We start from the raw sequence: 24,205 nt of genomic DNA, 5'->3' as shown, positions 1-24,205 counted from the left end.
TGGCCTCCCTGCCCTTTAGGAACAGCAGGATATTGCTGTTCCCTGGCAAATATTCTGGAATTAAGCCTGTCTTCATTTAAGTTACTGAAAGAAACTGTTCAGTCTAGCACCCTTTGCAAGGAGGCCCAGCCACTTGGGCACTTCATCTTCATTCATGCAGAACTGTCTATGCATGCTTGCAAAAATGAGTCCCATGAGGAATATATCTACTTACAGTTTGCAGCTCCTTCTTTTTATCTTAGGAATGTGTTTATATGGGTCCCTTCTATTGCCTGGTACAGGTTTCTTCCTATTTATCTACTAAACCCTCTGGAGTCTGCTTTTTGAATGCTGTTAAATTAGTCAGTGGAGGCTGGGGGTGGCTGGTGGTGTAAGTAAGCATAGGCTAGGCATTTCTGTCATCTCCCCACACAGTGTGAATTAATGAGCCTGATGGAGTCCTAAGCTCTACTGAACTACAGGATATTCTTGGACATGCAGATGCCCATATATTCTTGGGGTTCCTTCCAGACCTGCAGCATTAGCCTTACAAACAGGTCTGTAAAGAAGTTATCTTGATAGCTCACTACAGACCATACTAGCATGGACCATGACAGAGCACCTTTTCTCCAGCATTGTGCTGGGGATGGGGCAGCCACAGGTTCTTTGAGCAACCTGTACCAGTGTCTCACCATCCCCAAGTGAAGAACTTTTTCTTAATATCTAATCTGAATCTCCCCTCTGTCAGTTTAAAGCCATTCCTTCCTGTCCTGTCACTACAGGCCCTTATAACAAGCCCCTCTCCAGATTTCTTGTAGCCCCTTTAGGCACTGGAAGCTGCACTAAGGTCTCTCCAGAGCCTTCTCTTCTCTAGGCTGAACAAGTGCAGCTCTCAGCCCATCTTCATAGGAGAGGTGCTCCAGCCCTCTGATTTCCCAGGTCTGCAGTCCTTACAGCACTATTTTCCCATTAAACTGTGTCTTGCTGTACTGGTACTTCTCATTGCTGTTATCTTCCCTTCATTGCTGTATGACTAATGTATCTGAACACAGTAGGAGGAGGTACAACACACCTTTAAGGGTGTTTACTACAGTCTTTCTTCTTCAAAATTTAGCATGAGGTGGAGACTGTTCTTCACAATGTGTTTTTCAAGGGCTATGATGTAGCACTAGATTGGTTAGCTAGTTCAGTCTAACCGGTCTGTCCAAACCAGTCTGGATTTTAACAGGGCGCCTGTGATAGTACATGTGCTTTTTGCTGGTTAGAGATTCACCCAGGGATGATCACTTCATCTACCCTCCCACGTTCCAAGTTGAGGTTGGACTATGAGCTAAGTCCTTGTTGCCTCAGTCTCTCTGAAGTGAATGGAGTGAGGCACCTACATGATGCCTTTTTAAATGATCTGTCTAAATGCTGTAATAATAATAATTAGCTGTCACATTAGCAGATTCTTAGAAGCTTGACTAATAATGATGCAACAACAGGAATGATGAATACTCTTCCATGCTTTATTGGGAAATTACTGGGTTTGTTTGCTTTGTTTCTGCTTTTTAACCCCTCAAAACACATGGAGTGTCCAACTTTTCCCTTAAAGCCTTTCTCTTCCAGGACACAGCCTGCTGTGCTCTCCACCCCATGCTCTGCAGGGTGTATAGGACCCATTGTCAAGTGGTGATGCTCTACTACTGCTGATGCCCTGTTTCCTGCCTGTGGTATACTCACTGGTGCATAACCATCTGTGAAGGTCAACATCCCCTCATGTCATGTCCTGCAAATCTAAGAAAGCTTGCTCACCTCTGGCACATACATGTATGTGTAGTGACAGTGAAATAGGAAAACTGAATTAGGCATGTTGTGGTTTGCCTACATGCATGCTGTTCTACAGTTTTGTGAGCTCATCTCAGCTTAAAACTGTAGCACTCATTACTCTTTTTGTTCTTACGTATTTCACTGGTTTATGAGTGACTTGGGCTACCTTTACTAGCAAGTCCCTTGCTAGTCTAACTCAGAGACTGTCCTGTGTAAGGCAAATCACATGTACTGAATAATTACATTGTTTTTCATATAACCAACTGACCACATGGAAGCCCTCAAGCATCCTTTGGGCTCTGGCTCAAACTGGAACTGGACAGCCCAACAAATGGATGACATCCTGCTTTGCATTCCTGGCCTAACCCTTCCATCCTCCCTTTGGCAGGACAAGGGAGTCCAGATTATTTGCTTTGTCTGTCTTGTATTCTGAATTTTTATCTCTGCAGCAAGAATTGCATTGCTTACTTAGCTTAGCAAAGTACCATAAAATCTTTGTGTGTATGATGCTGTGTAAGCACAAAGTTGCATCACTGTATGTTCTGATGCAAGATCAGCAGGTAGCTTCCAGCTGGGAAGGAAAGCAATCCTTTCTCACTTTTGTGGTGGTCTCAGAAAATGCCTAGCTCCCCTTCTGTGAATGCTTTAGAGGTCAAAGTCCAGCTGTACAGCTGAATAAACAGTAATGTATTTGCCTCTGGAACAAACTAGGAGAGACCATGCATAAGTTTGCTTTTGTTTTTCCAAGGCATTACTATTTCATCAGGTGCAGGCTTCTCTCACAAGCTTCCTTTGTTGAAACACACTGTGCCTTAGAGGAGGTGGTGCTACCCACGCGTCATGGCTGCTGGACAGAAACCAGATGTGAAGTCTGCCTTCTCAAAGTCTCTCCATCCTGGAGACTGGCTTTAAACATGGACACACATCTGCTGAGCTCTCCTCCCAGCCTTCACAGGAGTGTTTGACTACAACCAAGTATTATTAGGTTGTCACGAATATTGCAAAACAAGCTTCTCCCCCACCATGTCAGTGGTATGAATGAAGCTACTTACTAGTTTGGGTTACACATCCCTTCCTTTGTGTGTCCTGTGTCCCCTTTTTATGTGGACCACTTTCTCCCCCCCCCCCCCCCCCCCCCCCCGACTTTGCTTGCCTGTTGCTCTCTGCTCCCTCTGTATTTAGCATCTCTGATAAATATCTTTGGGTAGATATCTATGAACAAAAGAGAGTAAACAGAAGTCTGGAGTGGGGCTGGCCTTTTCCTTTAAATAGGCTCACTTTGGACACCTATACCTCCTGAGCAGGAAGTGGTACTGGTAAAAGACTGATAGCAATATTGAATCAGCTTCAAGACCTTCAAGGAAATGCTGTGCTGACTGTAGCTGAGAAACCACATCCAGAGCTCTAGAAACAGCAAATTAAAAAGGCTGGTAATGCCACAAAGATATCTTTTTTCCTTGTCCTCCTGCCTATCAAGTGACAATTGCAATGCACCAGCTCCATCTTTTGATAAGCCTAACCCAAACCCACAGTTACAGAAATTCATCTGGGCCTCAGGTGTGTGTATATATTCATATTTCCAAGCTAGTAGATTCCTTTGATTATATCAAAAAATGGTGATCCAGTGCAGCCAGTAAGATGTTCTGTTCTCCATCCTCTGAATGTCTCTGTGTGAGGCCCTTTCTAGGCCAATCTGTCTTTGTTCTCATCTGGTGCTCACAAACAATAGGGACATCCCAGACTGTTTGATGTACTCCACATGCATTGGAGTAGCTGCTCTCTCCCCACAAATGTTCATCTCCTCCTGGTAGACAGCTGTTGTGATGTTTTCCAATGCCAAAGGAATGGCTCCAGCTTTACCTCCTTAGCTAAGGATGAAAGCTCACTTGAAATCACTTACTGTAAAACACAGGGGTGTTGGCAGCTGGATCACTGCTTGCCCTGTTTAGCTGGGTCAGTGAAGCACTGGTCCCCTGCATCTTCTCTCTACTCACATAGGTGTACATCAGACCAATACTCTGTGTGAAGGCTGTGGCATGATCAGATGGCCATCACCCATGTGTTGGACACCTGATAAAAGCTCCCCCAAATAAAAGACTGACAAATCCTATGATCTTGCAGAGCACTGCCACTGTGCACAGATGTGGGAGACAGCAGCAAAGGAAAGCACAAACATGCAGCTGTCACACAGGTAGTCTGTTCTCTCATCTTCTATGATCCTTCTGAGCAGGGTCAGGTTTCTAAACACTTTTGGGAAGGAAGGATTAAGTGACCCTGTTCCTTGGCTGGATATGGTATTTATGGCATCCCATTTACAGAAAGAATAATCATCCTGACCCTTTGCAGGAGGCCACAACCTGGAAGCTCTCATGTCAGTAGCTGTCTTCCAGTGTGGAAGAACAGGAAAAAAAAGGCCTAACAATGCAAAAAGCCTGCAAGATCCCTGCCCCATCTTTGATATCCTGTGTGATATCCTCTAGGTTATCCTGCTCTTGCAGGGGGGTTGGACTAGATGATCTTTTGAGGTCCCTTCCAACATTTGGGATTCTGTGATATGTTCATATACCACCTATCCTGCTTAGCACCCTTGCTTTCTTTGCTGGGGAACAGCAGTGAGTTCCACTCACTGCAACAGTAACTGGCCTTGGGGCCATTTGTGTCCCTCTGCTGGTCTCCCTGAGCTGTGGTGTTGGCAATGATGACTGTTTCTGCAGGAGAGGGTTGCATGTTCCCTGGCACCAGGCCTGCTTACTGTCCCTGTTCCTGACATCTTAATAGTGGCATGTTAATTCTGAGTCCCCTTTGGACGTTAAGTTCTTTCTTTGATATGGCTCCTCCATGCTTTGGGGTTTTACACCTCAACACATTTTAAATCTGGCCAACAGCTACTAGGTATGGTGATAGGGTAATGAAAGCAGCTCTGTTTTTACGAAGAGGGCATGGAGAGACCTCCTCATCACTGATCTTCATCTTCTAATGTTGAGATTAACTGTATAAATAATTTCCCCTGGCAAAACACAGCCAACTGAAAAGGTATCTGTGAATGGCACCTGTATCAATGCCAGCTTTCAGGTAAGCCAAAAGCAATAGGTGTCAGCTTAGGAGGGAAATGAAAGTTCATTATTTTTTTTTGTGTGTGAGTAGGCTTTCTTTCAAGAATGAAGCTGCAGGATGTACCATCGCCACTGAAAAACATAGGCTATTAGTAGCCACTGCCAAATAACAAGTGCAGCTAGTGGGATAAACCCAGGCTTTGATGTGAGGCAAAGCTGAGAAGGCACAAAGGGGGCATCTAGGAGTCAAGCTGTCTCTCAAGAGAGATCACAGCCTGTAAATCTAGCTCTGCATTTCAGCTGCCTCCTCTCTCTGCTGCCAGAAATCCGGAGCATGGGAAACAGCAATGGAAAATCCCACTAAATCATTGTCCCACCTTAGACTTGTCTGATTTGGGGGGCTCAACTTTGCCACACAGGAATCCACAAGTGTACTGGAAAACTAATAGTGGTTCTGGAGGATGAGTAGCAGTAAACCCCACTAAACTGTAGCATTTTCTCTTTAAAGAGGGACACTGCACAAGCAGCTTCTAAGCCCTGATGCTCATTCAATGGGATGTACCCAAGTCCTGCTGAATTCCACTGAAGTTTGGTCAGACTTTCAGATTAGATCAATGCACTGTCTGAATTTCAATGCACAATTCGTTGAGATTGTGGTTAATTCCTAACCTAATTTTCTCTGAAATGCTTCCCACAGTGTTGCTTACAACACTGCACAATGGATTTAGATGGGATAAATGCCAAAGAGGCACCCTGCTAAGGCTGTTGGGTGCAGGCATCTCCCCTCTCTCTGGTTCATTAAGTTCAAAATCTAACACAGCCTTTTCTATGCAGCAGTGCTACACAAGACTAGCTGCTCCAGAGTCATCTGAGCTATTGTGATATGAATCAGCTGTGGAAAAGGCCCAAAGTCTTCCCAAATCCTAGCACAAGAAGACAAGGAACAAGCTGCTGACAGCACTGTGTTTGCCTGTGTTAAAGGAGGATTGATTAATATTTTCAGGCTGCTTTGAAAATGAAAAGTAACACATGGTACAATATTGCTGTTCCTGTTGTTCACCCTGTAGCTGATACGTACCATGGCTCTCACAAACGAACTGGAAATTGCTTTTGATATTTTTGATGGTTTTCAGTGCAGCTGCTACAGCCTGCTGCTTCATTCTAATAAATGTGCCCTAGTTCACCCTCCCCTGTCCCCCTTCATCTAAGCTCCTCTGCAAGGGAAATAAAAATATCAGTGCCTGGCACCATCTGTCAAGCACAGGCTAATCCATTCTCTGCTTATCTCATGGTCAATTTGGTTTCTTTCTGAGTGGTAGAGCCACTCTTGCTATTGCTGAGAATTTGATACTATTCAGAGGTTTGGGCTTTGGTTTGTTTTCATGGTAATATTATTATGACAATTGCAATGTTCAGACATACATTCCCTCTGTATGTCCAGACTGGAGAACAGTACTAAATCAAACATGTAACCACACAGAAAGGCAGGTAGTACTGCTCTTCCCATTTTACACATGAGAAACAAGGCAAAAACAACTGACTTACCCAGGGATGTGCCTCAGCAGCAGACCTAAGCAGAGGGATCACAGGTCCCTGATAAGACCCAGTCACTGATGACATCCAAAACACCATTGCTTTGCCTCTCTTTCTGCTCTTGTTTTGGCTTTGTTTACAGTGATCTCTACGGAAGCTTTGCAATGATGATTAAGATGCAGACCTTCGTACAGCTCCTGTGATGAGACTGTGCAGATCCACCAGGGACAAAGCTCACAGAGCAGCACAAGACCAGTTCAGGTCTTTCTGTTAACAAACAGGGCACGTTAGACCAGTTATTTCCTCTATTTGCAGGTGGTTATGGGACTCCAGGCACAGTCTTTATGGCTTCCTTCTAACAGTCTTACTGCTTCTGTTGTCTCTATGCTATTAACTAACAGGTGATTGCTGTCTGACAGACTGCTCTGACACTTTTGCTTCTGCTTCCTTTGACTGATCTAAAGAGGCATTGAGGACAGGTCAATGAGCAATGTCAGTGCTCAGCTATGTCTAGGATCAGACCAGAGCTGGCCTAACTGAAGAGATCCGATTCTGTGGAGGTCTGCCTGAAGCAAACAGCAGTTCTTAACATACCGATATTGACCCACCACTGACTGTCTAACCTTGTGCAGGCTCGGCAAAAATCCACGCAGGAAGCTGAAGAACACTTGGGCATGTAAGTATGTGCTGCCTGCTGCGTGTGCACAGAGATGTCCCTTTGCCTTTGATGTGGAATGATAGGAAAGTCCTGCTGCTCCTCTGATATCACATGGATGGACCCAGGAAAAAGTATACCTTCTTTAGCATGGGTATTACTAGATATTATTAGATATGTGATATCATTAGAATAGAAATCCTTAAAATAGCATGGCTTGCTCTGTTAGAGGAAAAATCCATCCCTTTTCATGTCTTTTGTCATGCTCAAAAAGATTTTTTCCATCATATTTTTGCTAAGATCACTATTTGTTTGCTGAGGATGCAATCTCTGTATGAGCATTGAGCCATTAAAACTGGCAGGGACTCGGTAATGCTTGCAAACAATGGCCAGAAAGGGCCACAAACACTTTCCCTCTTTCTTCCCTCATCTTTCACCTCCATCATGAGCAGTATTTAAGGTGTGTCACAAAAATTGCAGCTTGAGCAGCCTGAAACCCTGCAAGCAGCATCAGCCATAGGATCACTGAGGTGCGGTTGCAGTTGACAATCGTCGCTGTGCCTTTCCCTGCCTCAAACCCCCACAGGGAGCGGCGGGCACCGGGCTCGGGGCGGCTGACAGACACCTGGGAGAGGGGACCTGCGGGCGGTGAAAGGTTAAGCGCTGCCACCCGGGCCCTTACGACCGGATAACCCCCGAAGCCACCACCGGGAGCAACCCTGAGGCGACTGAGGCGGAGCGGGCCGTGAGGGGGCGGAGCTTCAGCGGCGCTGATTGACGTACGGCGGGGCGGGGCCGTGAGGGGGCGGAGCTTCAGCGGCGCTGATCGACGTACGGTGGGGCGGGGCCGTGAGGGGGCGGAGCTTCGGCGGCGCTGATTGACGTGCGGCGGGGGCGGGGCTACGCCGGCGAACCGGAGCGTTGGGGCTGTGGAGGGCGGGGGGCAGATACTGGGCACGGAGCCTCCGCCGCTGCTCCCCTGCGCCAGGTAACCGGGTGGGGGTTCGTGCTGCGCCCTGCGCTCACCAGGGAGACCGGGGGGCGGGGGGGTCGCCGGCGGCTGGGGCGGGCAGTGGCGGGGCCCCGGGGGAGCTGCTCCGGCCCGGCGGCTCGGAGCGGGGGCAGTGCCGGCCCTGCTTGCCCCGCTGCGGCCCGGCGCCGCCACAGAGCACCGGCTCTTCCCCACCCGTCCCCTTCTCCGCCAGCGTCTCGCAGCGCCGCCGAGCCTTCCTGCTCGGCCCCGAGCCCGGCACCGAGCACCCCTTCCCTGCCGCGGCCACAACTTCCTCCGCCGGCCTCGCATCGCAGCCGGCTCCCTACTCCGGAGGGGCGGTGGCAACTTTCCCGTGCGGGGAAGAGGAACCGTGCTTAGGCCCTTCCGCCGCGTCGTCCCCGTTTCCCGCACGGCAGGGGCAGCGGCAGTGCGGGCAGCCCGGGGGTGCGGGGTTGGGCCCGGGCGCCCCTCACCGCGGCGGCGGGGCCTCCCATCAGCTGTTTCCTCCTGTTTGTTGTCAAGTTGCCTGCGCTGCCCGCAGCGCCCGGCGGCGGCGCCGGCGAAAGAGCCACCGGCGGTTGGCTGCGCGTAGCCCCGTGACGGCGCGTACCCGGGACCCGCCTCCCCTTCCACTCCCCCCCTCACGGGGCTTTGTGTGGAGCCGGGGTCGTCCCAGCTCAGGGTGCGGGGTTCACATCGCCTCTACCGGCCTGGCCGTGCAGCGTTACGGGGGCCGGTGCTGCCGCTCCCAGAGCGTAGGTCAGTTCCCCCCCGCTAGCCCCTGGGGCAGCCCCGGTGCCACATGTTGGACGGCTTCGCAGGTGATGGGGTGCTGCTTGCTCCGTGGGGGCTGGCTCCCCGCCGCCCTCGGTAACCCCGTGTCCCTGCCCGGGGGTGACTCGCACTGAAGGCGGTTGTCGGAAGCCCAGTGGTGGTTACTCACGGCTCTTCAGCAGTGAGCCCGTCAGCTCTTCGGGCTGGTTTCGACTGTGGAAGTGTGGATTCCCAGGGAGCTGAGGCATTGGAACAGGCTGACCAGGGCAGTGGTGGAGTCGTCGTCCCTGGAAGTGTTCGCACACCGTGCAGACGGGGCCCGCAGTGAAATGGGTTAGTGGTGGCCTTGGCAGTGCTGGGGAGTGGTTGGACTGGATGAACTTAAAAGTCTTTTCCAACCCAGTTGATTATATGATTGTGAAAGTACGTTTTAGCTCTGGAAGAGGTTCTAGTCAAAGCCAGAAAGGAATGGAGAAACTGTTATGTGTCTGTTGCTCTGGGTACATATCTCAGCTGCACTGTGCAAGCAGATACACATCAGATGGATTCAACATGCTTATTTAAGAATAAAGGCTGTGTTTTGGATAATATAGTGCTGGAAGTTAATAAATTATTTTTCTTTAAATAAACATGGCGTTAAGGTTAGGTTGAAGAAATAACAAAGTAAGTACCCAAGTTTCATGAGGGAGGAACATAGGGCATGGCTTTTCTCAGATTGGTAATTGTCCTAGAGCACCTCTTGTTGTTAACAGCTAAACGGCAATTGATTAGCCATTAGTTAACAATGGTTGTGACTGATGGCAGAAAGGGAGGGAATTTACTTGGTGGTGGCAAAGATTTCCTCATGTGGCTGGTTCAGCTATATATAAAACTATGTAACAGCTATATATAATCCTCTTATATATAGACTCATTCTGGACAGCTGTACTGAAATAATGTTTATGACAAACGAAACTGCCCATTTTCAAGTGTTACTCTTTTTCTAATACTAGTCTTTAGAGATGTTGTTTAGAGGCTTCTGTCATCTGGTACTTTCACTTCCGTAGCTGTGGAGGCCCTTAGCTTATAGAGTTCAGATCTAATTGTTTGTATGGAGATTTTAATGATGAGTGAGTTTCAGATGTTGCTGCCAAGCATGCTTCTCAGAGCCGGGTGGGGAAGATGACAAGAGTGAGTGAGATTTGTAACTTGTCATCTGACAGTGAGTTGTACACATGCACACAAATATATATGTATTATATATATATATACTTAGCATTCCCTCTTCTGGCAGTCATCACAGACTTGAAGTGGTGTTGTCCAAGACAGGTCACTGGTTCATATTTGTTTACTATCATTTGACCTATGTTGAAATCTTGAGTTGCTCAGCTCTTGCAGCAATATGTAATTCCCTTAAGTGAGATATAAGTTAAAAATAACTTGTTACATGTGTAGAGGAAATGCCTGTACACTGTGGATGTTTGGTAGCAAGGCTCTTCACTGTTGGGGCCTTGAGCTACATTTAGGAGTTTCCTAGTTAATATAAACATTTCTTGGTGAGATGCACTTAGCATATTCTGGCAGTTGGATGTGGTTTGTGTGGGAGTTTGAGTGGTCATTGTCTTTTCACTGGTTCTTTAAATTTTGTTTGTGACTCATGGGATCAGTGGTGCCTTTGGGTGAAGATTTGTGTCGCTATAGCAGTAAAGTTAATGGAAAGAGAAAATCTGAATTTAGCTTTCTGCAAGTTGAAGAATGAATTAATAGGCAAAAGTTGTGCTCTTAGCGTAAGAATAAATTTATCGTAAAACCAGGAAATACAGCTTTCTTACAAACAGTTGAGGGTTTGAGAGGATCACCTTTTCCTCGCATAGGGAAGGGAAAGGGGAGGCAGGAAGGGAAGAGAAAAATGGAAGAGAAAAAGAAATTGGGAGACAGGAATAGCTATTGCTTTTGGACTCTGTGTAGTAGTGGGAAAGAAAATCTAAGTCTGATGTCATTTGTAAGCTAATACTTTTATATGTTATCTAACCAGAGTATTGTGGGGTGTGACTGTGTGGGAGATGCTGAGGTATGGGGGCTATATTAGAAACAAGCACCCACCTGTGTGGCTCTTCTCACTGTAAACTTCAAACAAACTACCCTGTGTTAAGTGTTTGTGTACACTGGTATGTTATGTTAACATACTGAAATGCCAGTATCCCGATGCAAAGGTTTTGACTTACCTAGAAAACAAGCTGAGTTGCTATAGAAAATTACACTACTGTAACTTGCACAAATGCAGTTTCATCCTGCTGGACAGCCTATTCTGGGTGGGTGCTGTGCACTGCATCTGGGCACAGCTTCCATTACTTTGCCAAAGCCTCTTCAGTCATCTTTGCTACAGTAGCTGGCTGGTTCTAATGAACATAGCATAATGTTCCAGTTCACTTTTTCTTCACATTTGGCTGCGTGTGATGCTTTGATAACAAATTCTGCTTGTAGGCAGAGGCCAGAGGCTGGGCCTTGCTTCCTTCAACAGCCCCAGAAATCTGTGGCAGATGACTGAATCTCAGACCTCCTAAGAGACTGACCACATCTGTATTTTCAGATGCACCCCCAATTGTGAGCAGCGGAAACCCACGCAGGTAAGGAGCAAGTTTGTTGGTTGGCATTTTTTTGCTTACCCGGTGATTCTTTAATGTGTGATCTTGTATATCTGTGCTAAGTATTCCTTTTCTTCTTTCATACATGAAGATGAGAAGAGGAAGCTCAAGCCCAGTTCCTGACATGTGAAGATGAAGTTTAAGCCTGGTTCCAGAGTAAGTACACCTTGACAATGCTTTACTGTACCTAGGGGAATGCACAGCCTTTCTTCAAGGTGCTGAGAGTGCTTGTTGGCTCACCATGTAAAAGAAAATGTCTTTAGGCAGTGAAATGGTGAGAGGCTGTCACAGTTTTTTATCCTTTAACTAGCAGCTGTTTTCTGTTGTAGATCTGAGATGCAGTAGATGGTGCTGAAGCAACACTGAGGCTTCTGAAATATCCACAGTCCAGTGTGTACATGGAAAGTGCCTCCTGGCTCTGCCAAACACTGATGGTCCTGTGTCTTCAAGAGATGCTTTCTGGGACAAGAAAACACTGACTGTTAGTTTTAAAAATGTTAATAAATAATTGTTTGTGTTGCTTTTTTGTTCTTTATTGCTTGTGAAGGTAGACAGGTTAGGTAATTCATATACCAACCAAGTAGTGCTTCAGGTGGTTTCAGCTCTGTGTGCAGATAGTGGACAAATTAAAGCTGTTGAATGTGAGTGAGCTCTTTGACAGCTGTTGCTCAGTGTTGCCAAAATCAATGCTGAAAAACAGGTGGAAGCTTGGGAGCATGGTGCTGTAGGAATATGTATATAGTACACAACCATGGTGCTTGTGTTTCCTGTCTGGCCATGCACTCACTGGGAGAAGCATGCAGGCAGGAAATGTTTCACAGGATGACTAGGAAGTGGTGTTAAGGTTTGTGCTGTCAGAATATTGCCCTGTCAGCAAGCCTTACTAGCTGGGTAATATGAGCTACCATTGACTGTTCAGCTAAAGATACTCTCGAGAATGCAGGCGCCTGCTAATGGCACACTGGCATCATCTCTCAATTCCTGAAAGTACCTGTTTCTTTGAAGTGTGTAGATTTGACAGGTGGTAGATACTTTATATCCCATTAGTGTAAGTAAGCCTGCCTTACTTCTGCCTTACATCTCCAGTGTAGAAGAATTGGAACCATTAATTTAACATTATGACTTATCTTTGGTAGTTTACATGAGGGCAGGATCACTAGGACTCTATCACTGGCACATACCCAGCAAAAAATGCTTAGCTGACTTAAAAGGTGAAATCACAGGCCAAAAAGCCCCAGACCAATCTCTGTGCTTTCTCAGCATACAGTTTTGTGAATAACCAAGATTCCTGACTGCTGTAAGTTCTGTTAGTAGCATGATGGAATTCGTGTGGTATGGTAGTGTCACTTTCTGGGGTTGTAACTAGCAATAGGGAACCTGACTGGAGCTCAGAACCAGTGGAAGTTATTTTCACTGGTTTCAAATGTGGAAGGAGTGGATGAATGGCTGTATGTGCTTCTTGCATTTTCCTCCTCCTAACTGGAAGATCTTAAACTTTAGAAATGCTTTACTGTTTTGCAGTTCTTCTGCTCGTCTTCATTTAAGAGCCTTCCCACTGCCTATAAAAGCTTCCTATAAGTGGCTTTTTTCACATCGTTTATGTATGTGTGAACATAAATAGACGCCCACACCTTTTACATGGGAAGTGAAAACTATAGGGAAAAAAATTACACGGTTATCTTGGGTGACTTTGTACACATCTCTTCTGTATGCAAAGGATATGAGCCTGAGAGCAATGGAAAATTGCTTTTGCTTGTTCTGTAGTGCTTTTTATATGGTGAGTTCTACCCTACCGGATTCAAGATCATTAGGAGAGAACAGTCTTCTCCTCTACCAAGTACCTTCTGAGCTGATCTTATAAGTGAATACTATGGTTTTAGCTTGGGGAAAAAAAGGGGGGTGGGAGGGAAGAGTATGAAATGATTCCAAGTTGAAGTTAACTTCTCTACCTTATATGCTAAGAAAAAGCAAAAACCCTTTTTCATTTAGAAAATCCATGCTCAAATGTGGCATTCAGAGACTGCCCTACTAGCAGTCAGTTTGTAACTTAGTTTTCTTTTTACTGCTGTGAGCAAAAGACTAAAGTGTATACATTTCAGCTGGACCCATAAGGATTCAGTGATATCCTGTAGCCATCAAAACCAAGAGCTAATGATAGTTGTAGGCTGCTATCTGCTTTGACTGAAATCTACTAGGGACCAGTTAAGTGTAGAGGTTGGTTTTTCAAGTTGGATACTGATAGGATACTGATTTTTAAAGTTGAATACTAATAGGATTACAGTATTTTAGCATTTTCTTAAAAACACAACCCCAAGTCAAAATCTGAACTATTTTGACTGTTACAATGCATATTATAGGATTTAATTTTCCAAATTTTTAAATGTGTATTTATTTAAAGAATACATTGTTTTCTTATGCACTGTGTTCAGAAGACCATTGTTTGGGTATCAGTTGATTTGTCAGATCCTGCTGTAACTTTAATCTGAATTCTCACAGTCAGATGAATCTCACTCTGTCTTTCTGTTGGGACCCAAGTCTTACTTACTGCAAGTTTTTTTCTCATTTAGATACTTGGTGAGGTTACTTTCAGCTTTTTGATGAGATATAAATAATTGAAGAATGTAGGCCTTGTATTACTAAGTAGGTTTTTCAGCATGAATTCTTTGAATGTATTTATTTATGCATTTATTTTAATGTTCAGTATCTTCAGGACTCAGCAGTTCAGTCCATGCATAATGCCATATCCAGAAGTAGTACATTTCTATGGTGCTTTGACTTCTAACTTGATTGTAAGAATTACACTGGCACTCTCTTCTGAAGTAGTTACATTTTGGTTTTAGTGACTCTGGGTTACTGGTTTTCCAGGTGCAGTAACGTGAATTCTGATTTTAGAGAGAACATGTGCTTGCCTTTTAAGTGTTCAGATGCGTGTTTTTCAAAGTGGCATGCTTTGCAAGGTTGGTCTGTGTAATGAATCTGTTCTCATCATTTACCAAGCTTAGTGTTTGTGTTGCTCTTGGTGAAAGAGCAGGATGTGTTTGGATTTGTTTTATATTGGCTTCTAGAAATACTGAAAGGGTGTGCACTGTTTACCCTGAAAGAAATACCCTTTTGGATGTTGATTCCACATTTACAGTAACTTACGATCAGTTAATTGTTTTTAATCCTCAACACAATCAACACAAAAATAGCATTATCCAAAATTAGTAAGGATGGCACATGGAGCTAGGCCAAGTGCCTCATGGGCATATCTGTCGCAATTGCCTTTATTGCTTGTCTTTGTGGTTTCTTCTGGTTGGAGACTTTGACTGATACTATTTATTCACACTTATTGTCTGTTGATTTTCCTTCATGCTGTCACAGTTCACATCTTCTTTTTTCTTTTCCCCTTGCTTGCTAGGAAAGATAAAGACATTAGAGAGGTGTAAAGCTTAGAGAAATTGAAGGAAAGTGCTTCCATATTTTGTATGGAGTCACAAGGAGAGGAACCCTTACGGTCAGCTCAGTCTTTGAGATATTTTTGTCAAACTCAAGACCCTTTTTATTTATCCTCCCAAGAAGAAAAATGGGATCATATCACTTTTAAAGGAAAGCGGCATTCCATTCCTTTGAATTTTTATGTATCCTTCAGATGGCATACGGAAGACTAACAAAGATATGAAAAATCTGAATGTAAGGAAGTTGTGCTAGAATCACCCTATTCAATACTAGGAACCCTTTTTATTGCTGCACTATAAGAAAACAAAGTGATGAAATAAAACAACTGGAAAAAATTATGTCAGTGGCTTATGATTTTTACATGTAAAAATGGTGTTCGAAATTTTGGTGTGTGCAGGTGCATGTTTTAGTCCATTTGCTTTGGGCATGTCAGAGTAAGCTTTAAGAAACTGATCCCCTGAAACTTGAAATGGGTTTAATTTAGGTATTTGTGCTCCTTAAAGCCATTTGACATAGAAGATTCAGTTTGACGAGCACAAAATTTGATTAATTTCTCTCTGAATGGCACACTGTCTCCTGCTCTGAAAAGTAAAACCCACATGATTTTAATATTGCAGCATGTCAGATTTACTTTCTGTTGCTATGCATGACAAAAGCAGAGGCAATACTCTCTTCTGATTCCGCATCTGAAGCATAAATGGAGGTATATTTAACTTGTTTAACTATAGATACCTAGTAATAAAATTTCAGCAGTTGAAATGGAAATAACATAATAATTGAATTCCTTTGTCATGTTATCACATCCTTCATGATTTAAGTTTTCAGCTGTCTGGTATGTTTCATGCCTACTCGCTAGTTAACTGAGGAGTCTATGTAGTTGGTATAACGTTGGTGAGATACTTTAATTTTCCTAAGCAGTGAAGAGATTTGTTTATTAGATACTACTGGTCTAATGATGTAAATTTCTCAGCTCTCTTTTCCTGCTGACTGAAGTTGCTGAGGTATTTCAGTGATGATGCTTTGGAAATAGCTTGGGTACATGATACAGTATTTTGTATTTAGATTAGAAAGCTTTAGATGTTTATATATACAAATTGTCTGGTGTAAAGACTGGGTGGGTTGTTTGTTATATGAAATAGCATCCAAACCTTTCCTATGTTGTTATGTATATGAAATCACTAAGTGTCAAGTCAAATGCAGTAGCCCAGCCTGCTATAGGAGACTAAAGCATCTTGGATGATGATGTTGTGTGGTTACATATCAGAAATTCTGCAAAGCTTAGGGGAAGTGACAAAATAAATACATATTTTAAAAAGGGGGGGGGTGACTTGGGAAAATTAAACCATAATTGCCTTGGTGACTCAGTGTACTTCTCTGTGCTTCATTTCCCAGTGCTGACTAAGATGAGTGAGTCGTTGCGAATATACTGAAATGGAATTTCAGTGTTATATTAAAGAGGAAAAGAAAACAGGAAAGGAGTGGAAGCTTTTGAGTTTAAGAACTGTAGGGTCCAGAAGTGGTCTGCAAGTGTCTGAACTATACTTTAAAGGTTTTGGTTCGTGGTTTGATCATTTAATATAATTAGTTTCTATCAGGGTGTGTCATCTTACTGGTAAGATGGGCACTTTGGGAAAGAATTTGTCTTGATGAGAAAGGCTGGATGCAGTCTGTAAGTTCAGTAATTCATGTGTGAAAGAAAGAACCTCTGCAATCATTGCCTGAATTGGTTTGCAGAATATTCTGCCATGTATATGGGGTGTTTGCGGTTGGTTGTTTTTTGTCTGCAATGGGTGATGTATGTGATCTTTCTTTTTGCTTTCAGGTCTTTGAGTATAAACTTACGTAAGTTCTAAAAATGGGAAGAATTTTTCTGGATCACATTGGTGGCACTCGCCTGTTCTCCTGTGCAAACTGCGACACTATTCTGACCAATCGTTCTGAGCTCATCTCCACTCGTTTTACAGGGGCCACGGGAAGAGCCTTTCTTTTTAACAAGGTTGGTAAGAAACTGAGGAGGAACGACTATTTGCTTTTGAAAAATTGATTGGTGGGAAATGAATCAAAACAAAAAGGTTTCTTGGCTAAAATGTTGTATAATTACTATCTTAATTTTTTAATATTTATTTTTTACTATCAATGGCAAGCTATCTAAATTAGTTTACCCACAATACTGAAAGACTGTAAAGAGGATCATGTATATAGAGGTATCATGGCAAAACACGTGGAGTTTTGACTTTGGAGACCTCTGTAATATGAACCTCAGATTTACTGTGAGATTATCTTGTGGTCTATCAAAGTGTTTCAAAAGCATTTTCACTTTTAGTCAGTTAAAGTCTAGGTAGTATTCTGTTTAATTCTAAAATGCATTTAAGCTGGCAGTAGTCTGTCAGCTTTAGGTAACCATAGTCTTTTTTACAGGCAATAATACTCTGATTTAGTTGAATGGTTTTTTTAATTGATCATATTTGATTTAATTCAACAGACTGAAATATGAAAGTGTCCTGGTTTGGGCTGGGATACAGTTAATTTTCTTCCTAGAAGCTGTGTGTTGGCTTTAAGCTGAGAATAATGTTAATAACACACCTAAAAACCTGAATTGTAGCATTATTTATTAACCCCTCTGTTAGACACACTGAAAAAACAGTGATCATCTTGTGCTTCCTCACAAAGCTTCTGGTCATGTAATCATTGGGGTGTGTTGGTTTGGGTGTTTTCCTGAAAGCCATTTGGTGATTGGCAGATTCGATAGAGGCATCAGTACAGTCTTCACTTAACTGTGCTTGGCTTTGGGATTTCTGGTATGCTGGATCCTTTCAGCATGATACTGTCAGGATAATCAGGGGACTGCAGCACCTCCCATATGAAGACAAGCTGAGAAAGTTGGGACTGTTCAGCTTAGAGAAGAGAAAGCTGCGTGGAGACCTCATAGCAGCCTTCCAGTATCTGAAGGGGGCCTACAGGGATGCTGGGGAGGGACTATTCATTAGGGACTGTAGTAACAGGACAAGGGGTAATGGGTTGAAACTTAAACAGGGGAAGTTTAGATTGGATATAATGGGGAAGCCCTTTACTGTAAGGGTGGTGAGGCACTGTAATGAGTTGCCCAGGGAGGTTGTGAATGCTCCATCCCTGACAGTGTTCAAGGCCAGGTTGGACAGAGCCTTGGGTGATATGGTTTAGTGTTAGGTGTCCCTGCCCATGGCAGGGGGGTTGGAACTGGATGATCTTAAGGTCCTTTTCAACCCTAACTATTCTATGATTCTAATACTTGTCTCTAAGTGTTGGGCTGCATAGCTGCAAGAGAACTGTGCATCTGTATTCTTTTTCACCCAATATGCATTGGATTCTGGGGTTCAAATTTTTCTTGTGTGAAGTATTGGGGTTTCCTCACAGAACTTTGCATTTTTTACATTTCTGCACACAAAAACCTTACATCTGAAGCAGGGAGAATGAGCACAGTAAGGTGGCAGGCTGAGAAAGCAGCACAGCCCCATCTTTCAGAATCCTAACGCATATCAGCAGTTTGGATGTAATTCTGATGTTAACTTCTCCACGAATTATGCATCCTGGTTCTGTGGTGTTGCTGTGTAACAAGTTAAAAGAATGTCTTAAACTGCCGAGACAGCACACAGAAAAATAGGTGCATGTTTAATGCCTACATTCTCAGCCGCTTTTTCTCAGCCTGGTTTTTCTTAAATGGTTATTTCAAATGCATCCGAAGCCTTTTAAAGAAGTACCTCTTAATGTTTTGGTTCTGACTTCTGGGAATAAGCAATCACATCAGTTGCTAGAAATGGGTTACATATATTACAAGTGGATTAATACCAGTTAGTTGAACAAGGTACTCTGCACTCTAGTACTTCTTGTGGTGGCATTTCATGTCTCAGTTAAACAGTGAGTTATACATCCCTGTGAAGCGCATCCTTAAAGTGTAACAAGCATATTTTCAAGGACTGTTGACTTACACTGCAGTTTTAGTTCATATGCAGTGTCAGAAGCTCTCTACTTCTAAAATGTTGATAGTCATGGACATTGTTACCAAGCTTTGCTCTGGGCAGACTAATCCTCTCTATTCCATGTCCCTGTATATTTGTATCAGGTGGTAAATCTGCAATACAGTGAAGTTCAGGATCGGGTCATGCTCACTGGCCGCCACATGGTTCGAGACGTGAGCTGCAAGAACTGCAACAGCAAACTGGGTTGGATCTATGAATTTGCCACTGAAGACAGCCAGCGCTACAAGGAAGGCCGTGTTATCCTGGAAAGAGCGTTGGTCCGAGAGAGCGAAGGATTTGAGGAGCATGTTCCATCTGACAATTCCTGAAGAGACTTGAGTCTCTTCTCAGGTTCTCTTCAGTTGAAACTCAAAAATAATAAATTCATCAAAAAAATCTGCTTACATACACTGTCACCTTAGCATCAGAGTCGGATTCGTGGACTACAGAGTGGGAAAGATTGTGAGAGTATTTCAGATGGAACCTTCCTTTCTTTATTCCTTTTATATTTTACTTTCCCTCCAGAAGCTCTTTGTAGAAAGAATGTTGTGCAGATGCTGTAAATTTTTCTCTCTTGCATTTACATCTGTTAGATTTGAGATGGTATCTACAGATACAGCGGGCTAAAATGAAAATATTTGGGGGGGTTTGTCTTCTGTTAGAGAGAAATTCGACGAGGTTTCTTTCAGTTTGCACAAACTGATGTCAGCATAAAGTTATTTTAAAACTACAGGATTTTTTAAAAACTATATTCCAATTTTGGAGTTAAGTTTTTAGTTAGTGGTTTTGGTTTATTTTGGGTTTGTTTTGGGTTTTTTTCACCCAGTCTTTTCACCTGATCTGCTAGCTAAAGTAAAGAGATCCGAATTTGTGCTGAGTGCTAAAGGTTCAGTGTTGGTACAGCTTGGGCTGGCCCTTGTGCCATATTCTTGTTGAGGTTGATTGGTAGCACAGAGCCCATTATTTCTTGTCATTCTTGACCCAAAGATGTCACCATTCCTTGTTTATTTGTGAAGTCCCATTCAACAAGTAAACTGGTGTTGATTGGAAAATACTCTTGGAATAGGGCAAAACTGCTTGGCTTTTTTTTAACTTTAACTGATGTAACTTATAAGCATAGTAATAATATAATAGTTGTCTGTTTAGTCTTGCGTTGCTTACGATTCAAGCTGTGTTTGTAATGATAGGGATCCACTGAGAAACTACTGGTTCAGTAGTGATTTTTTTTTCATTGCTCTCCTAAACTCAGTAAGTAGACAGGGAGTCACAAATCTTTAATTCTTCAAGTAGTGTTCTTTAAACCCAGAACTTCCTATGTTAAACACAGCTGCTGTGTAAAAGGAGAAGATTGCCAGCATGTTTGTTCATGCCCAGAGTTATGCAATCTGCATCTCTTGAAAAGATTAACTTAAACAGCTTGTTTTCAAATGCTGCTTCTGGTGTTGAAACCTTTATCTCTCAACTGTGTTGAATCTTTTTCATGGTGATGTTCCATTTTTATCTTTCTGGGCAGCAGTACATGTCAGCCTAGTAGTAACTAGTGACTTGGATTCCTGCTTTCTTATTGTAGAGGTCAGCTCTGTTTGAAACCGTGAACTTGCTTGCCTTTTTAGCAAAAATGCTCTTCATTAACTTGACTCAAGGGTGCCCAAACACTTTTGTTTTGTCTTAAGTCGTAAGTTAAGATGTCAAGGGCTGAAATTTATTTGAATGTTAGATATGTATGATTCCTTATCAAAGATACTTTGTTTTTTTCTTCTTACTGGATAAACTGTGGTCAACATGAAAAAAGTTACCCACAGGCTTAGAAGAGAGGGAAAAACCCTCTACCCAGCCAAACAGATCTGGGCTCTGACCTTTCAGAGTGTTTTTCTTCACTAGCCACAGCTCCATATCTGAAGTTAAAATGTGGAGGGTGACTATGCAGAGTATTTTTCTTTTATGATTTTTTGTCACCAGGTGGCAATTTGGACACCCCTGACTTGTACCTATTGCCTATTTCTTGTAAAAGTAGCTTTCTTATAGAATTGTCCCATAGAAGGAGAACAGAGTAGATCATACCAGAGCTGTGCTTGAATCAAGCTGCTTAAACGATCGTGTACTTGTGCCTCAAATGAATCAGTTTTTGCACTGAGTACAGTAGTACCCCGTTATCTTGTACTTCTGTCCTTCACAGACCTTTAAAGCCTCATTAGCATGGTTCTCTGCAGTACTTTTCTTGTACTTCTGACATTACAGTACAATAAAGTATGTTTTGTCCTGAATTGGTATTTGCCATTCTTTTTGAGTAACTTTCATGGAGTCTTGTCCGTTGAGTGACATAACCTGTCTTCCATTCCCTGCCTTGTTGCATTTCTACAGCACAGTGACAAGCTGTTGATGAGCATCTCTCTGAATAGGTGACAAAAGTGTACTGTTGATTTTGGGAGGTGCTAAGTACAGATTCGGGCATGTACCACTCATATATATATGTATATACCATATAAACTTGAATGCCTTCAATTTGCTCCTGTTAAAGAGAAAATAAATCCAGGAAGTGGTTCCTTTAGTGGAATTCTGGGTGCTGAACATCTGCAAAAATGTGAAGTTTTTGCTTGAAGATCAGTTGGGAATTTTACTTGAAGATCAGTTGGGAGTTGAGGAATTGGGTATTTGTATATCTTTAATTCTGTGATCTTTTTTCTTTGTGTGCAGATGCTCAGGAGAGGCTTTCTGATAGCAGCTGGTCAACTTCATAAGCTGTAGCTGAAGAACTGGGGTGAGAGGATCATATTGGTGTAATGGAGCCTGAGGGGCTTTTTCTAACTTACTATTAAGACCTCTTTGTTTCGGTAGAGTGATAGTGATATGTTAAAGATTACTTTCCTGAAAGCCTATGATTTGAAAAACACTATTGAGGTAAGTTCATTAAAAGTCTATGAGACTTAAGCAAGTGCACTGCAGCTTTAAACCAGTAGACTTTGGATTGCACTTTAGCCCACATGCTGTTCCATATCACCTTGCTGGCTCCGTGGGAGAGTTTAGCCTCATAAATTTTGACTGCTCCTCCTTGAGACGCTTTGTGTGTGAATGCCGATAACTTATCTTTAGGGAGCAAGACGACTGGTTAAAGTACAGCTAGTGGCAGAGAAGGCATTGCTGTTTGGCATTAAATGTTATTTTATGTTACTGCAGTAGCCTTGCATTCCTAAACAAGGCATAGCTGGCACAACAAAAAGTTCTGCTGCAGTGAACTTGTGCCTGGCGTGTGATGGTGTGCTTATGCTGTCAGAGGCAGAGAAGGTAGAAAGGAAGTTATAGTGCTCGACAGACTCCACTGTGTGTTTATCATAACTTGTGCTTTAGGCTGCAGCTTGGGCAAGCAGGGATGCTATAACTTTAGCCTGACATTACCTGCATTAGAGTTTACATTTCCTGTGCTATGATCTCATCCTGTAGTTGCAGTGTAGGTGTGCTTCAGCTTTGAACTAACTGAAGTGCTTCAAGTTTGGACTGAGGTACTTCATTAAAACTGCTGACAGCCTTTTCAGCAAAACACAGCTTTGGGAGATGAAAAGATAGGATGGTGTGTTTATGGATTGAAAAAGTGTTTTACTTACTCTTTCTGTGAATGTTCAGAAGAACTTATGAAATGGCATACGTGTCTTGTAGCCCTGTGAGAAATGGTATCATTACACTTTGCTCAGGGGTGGCTGTGGTTACCTGAGAGAGGCTTATTTGTACAGGCCAAGCTTGTCTCACCAGATTTCTGCCTGAGTCGTAGGAAATAATGTCAGCAGATCATCAGTGGGTTGACAGGAAAGGAACTGATGAAGCTGCAGTTCAGGACACAACCTTATACCTTGCCAGGTACAAGGAAGAGGTGGCTGGGGAAAAGCCTAACTGTTTAATCCACCTTATTTTAGAAGAGAAACCTGACCTGTGGCATTGCAGTACCATTCTGTGAAAGCCAAAAGTAGCCTGTGGTGTTTCTTCCTTGGGCCTCTCTTCAGTTCTTCAGCAAAGCAATAGTAAATTAAAAAATAGTCAGGTGGACCTTGGTTTCCTGTGGATCTTGAGGGCTTTGTGGAGTCCCTCGTGCCTGACAGGGATGAAATGTTTCAGACTTGATAGTTTGCTTGGGACACTGATAAGGGTCACTCTTTAATCTGGCCCTGTTTTTGCAGGACATTAAAAAACTAAGCAGTTTTGAGGCTGCTTGCTTCATAAGCTAGAGTTAAAATTGCCCAATGACCTTAAAAGGGTGGTGAGGAGGAGTATGACCTGATTGACAGTGTCACTGTGTAAGCCTTTGCCTCTTTCAGGAAATCTGACATATTATGGCCAAAGAAAATGAGCTCCTGCCCTATTCATCAACTATTATGTGGCAAAAAAACATTCAACACCTTCTGATGAGTCTAATTTAGACAACATGGAGATGTTCCTGGTCTCATAGTTACTTCCCTTATCACCTCTCTCTGGTGTAAGGATTTCTAGTACATGTAGGTAATTATAAGGGGAGAAATGTCATGTTTGCCTTCCAGCCTTTTGTTTGTTCACCGATAGGGTTGTTCTTTGAATGGAGTTCTGTGATGCTAGTAATACTGCTGCAGCCTACTGCCAGCCTGTAACTAGGTAAAGGACCTTCTAGCATGGTATTAGTGACATTATCATCTCTTTCATCCTCACGTCTAGGCAGAAGTTGTTTGAGAATGATACTGGACTGAACATCCTGCTCTGGGTAGAGGCAATGTGAAGAAAGACTTCATTCACCCTGTTCACAGGACATTTCCATTCCAGTGTCTCTTTTCATCTGATGTTATTGTATCTGTGACCTGCTTAAGTTTGCATTGCAGCTCCTGCTTTTAAAAAGGAGGTGACTGTGAAACAGCAGTCTGTGCCTCTTAAATGTGACATTTCTCTCTCAAGGACCTGAAATACAGTTCAGTACAGGCTGCTCTGTGTACTGCTCAATTGGAAAGGGTGTTGTGTTCCTCTTTGGTTTGTTACTGCAAAAATAAACCCAGGCACTTAGCTAAGAAATGGCCAGAATTGCTCTGCACTGGGAGGCTGGTTATGGAAGAAAAACCCAGATAGAAGAGGAAGACATTTGTGTGCTTCTTTGGGAGGGAGGGTTCAAGTCTTAACTAAACCAGACAAATTCACTCAGAAGCAGCAGAGGGGGAGAAATTCAGTAAGCTTGCACCTTTTCTTTCTGACTTATGTGGGTCTAGGGAAAGTGGGAATCACTTGGGCATTGAAGAGGATCTAAGGTTCCCTGATGAACAGAGGAAGAGACTGAATGTAAGCACTTCTGTTTTCTTGAGAAACCTCATTGAATGTCCTCACTATAGCACACAGATAATGGGAAA

At 43.2% G+C, this 24,205-nt stretch overlaps 1 protein-coding gene across 9 annotated transcripts; it reads left to right on the top strand.

Moving 5' to 3' along the window:
* Positions 1-7,939: 7,939 nt before the first annotated feature.
* On the top strand, positions 7,940-21,118 carry YPEL5 (yippee like 5). Of its 9 annotated transcripts, none has more exons than XM_034060500.1 (6): positions 7,940-8,017; positions 11,367-11,403; positions 11,513-11,577; positions 11,751-11,902; positions 16,682-16,855; positions 18,959-21,118. In XM_034060500.1, the coding sequence occupies exons 5-6, from the start codon at positions 16,715-16,717 to the stop codon at positions 19,181-19,183; spliced, it is 366 nt and encodes a 121-aa protein (XP_033916391.1). In that variant the 5' UTR covers positions 7,940-8,017; positions 11,367-11,403; positions 11,513-11,577; positions 11,751-11,902; positions 16,682-16,714; the 3' UTR covers positions 19,184-21,118. The 9 variants fall into 9 exon arrangements, with proteins under 9 accessions (XP_033916391.1, XP_033916388.1, XP_033916393.1 ...); XM_034060497.1 differs by having other exon boundaries at positions 11,261-11,403; XM_034060501.1 differs by lacking the exon at positions 7,940-8,017 and adding an exon at positions 8,202-9,130.
* The last annotated feature ends 3,087 nt before the right edge of the window (positions 21,119-24,205 follow it).

Source organism: Melopsittacus undulatus, chromosome 3, assembly GCF_012275295.1.
Source record: "Melopsittacus undulatus isolate bMelUnd1 chromosome 3, bMelUnd1.mat.Z, whole genome shotgun sequence".
Taxonomy (NCBI): domain Eukaryota; kingdom Metazoa; phylum Chordata; class Aves; order Psittaciformes; family Psittaculidae; genus Melopsittacus; species Melopsittacus undulatus.
Note: the sequence above shows the minus strand (reverse complement) of the source record. Positions and strands in the feature narration are given on the sequence as shown.

Excerpts from the sequence above, each read along its gene's own strand:
- YPEL5 (XM_034060503.1), top strand. The coding sequence starts at position 16,715 with ATGGGAAGAATTTTTCTGGATCACATTGGTGGCACTCGCCTGTTCTCC. Across the intron at positions 16,856-18,958 it reads GAGCCTTTCTTTTTAACAAG|GTGGTAAATCTGCAATACAG; the intron begins GTTGGTAAGAAA and ends TATTTGTATCAG.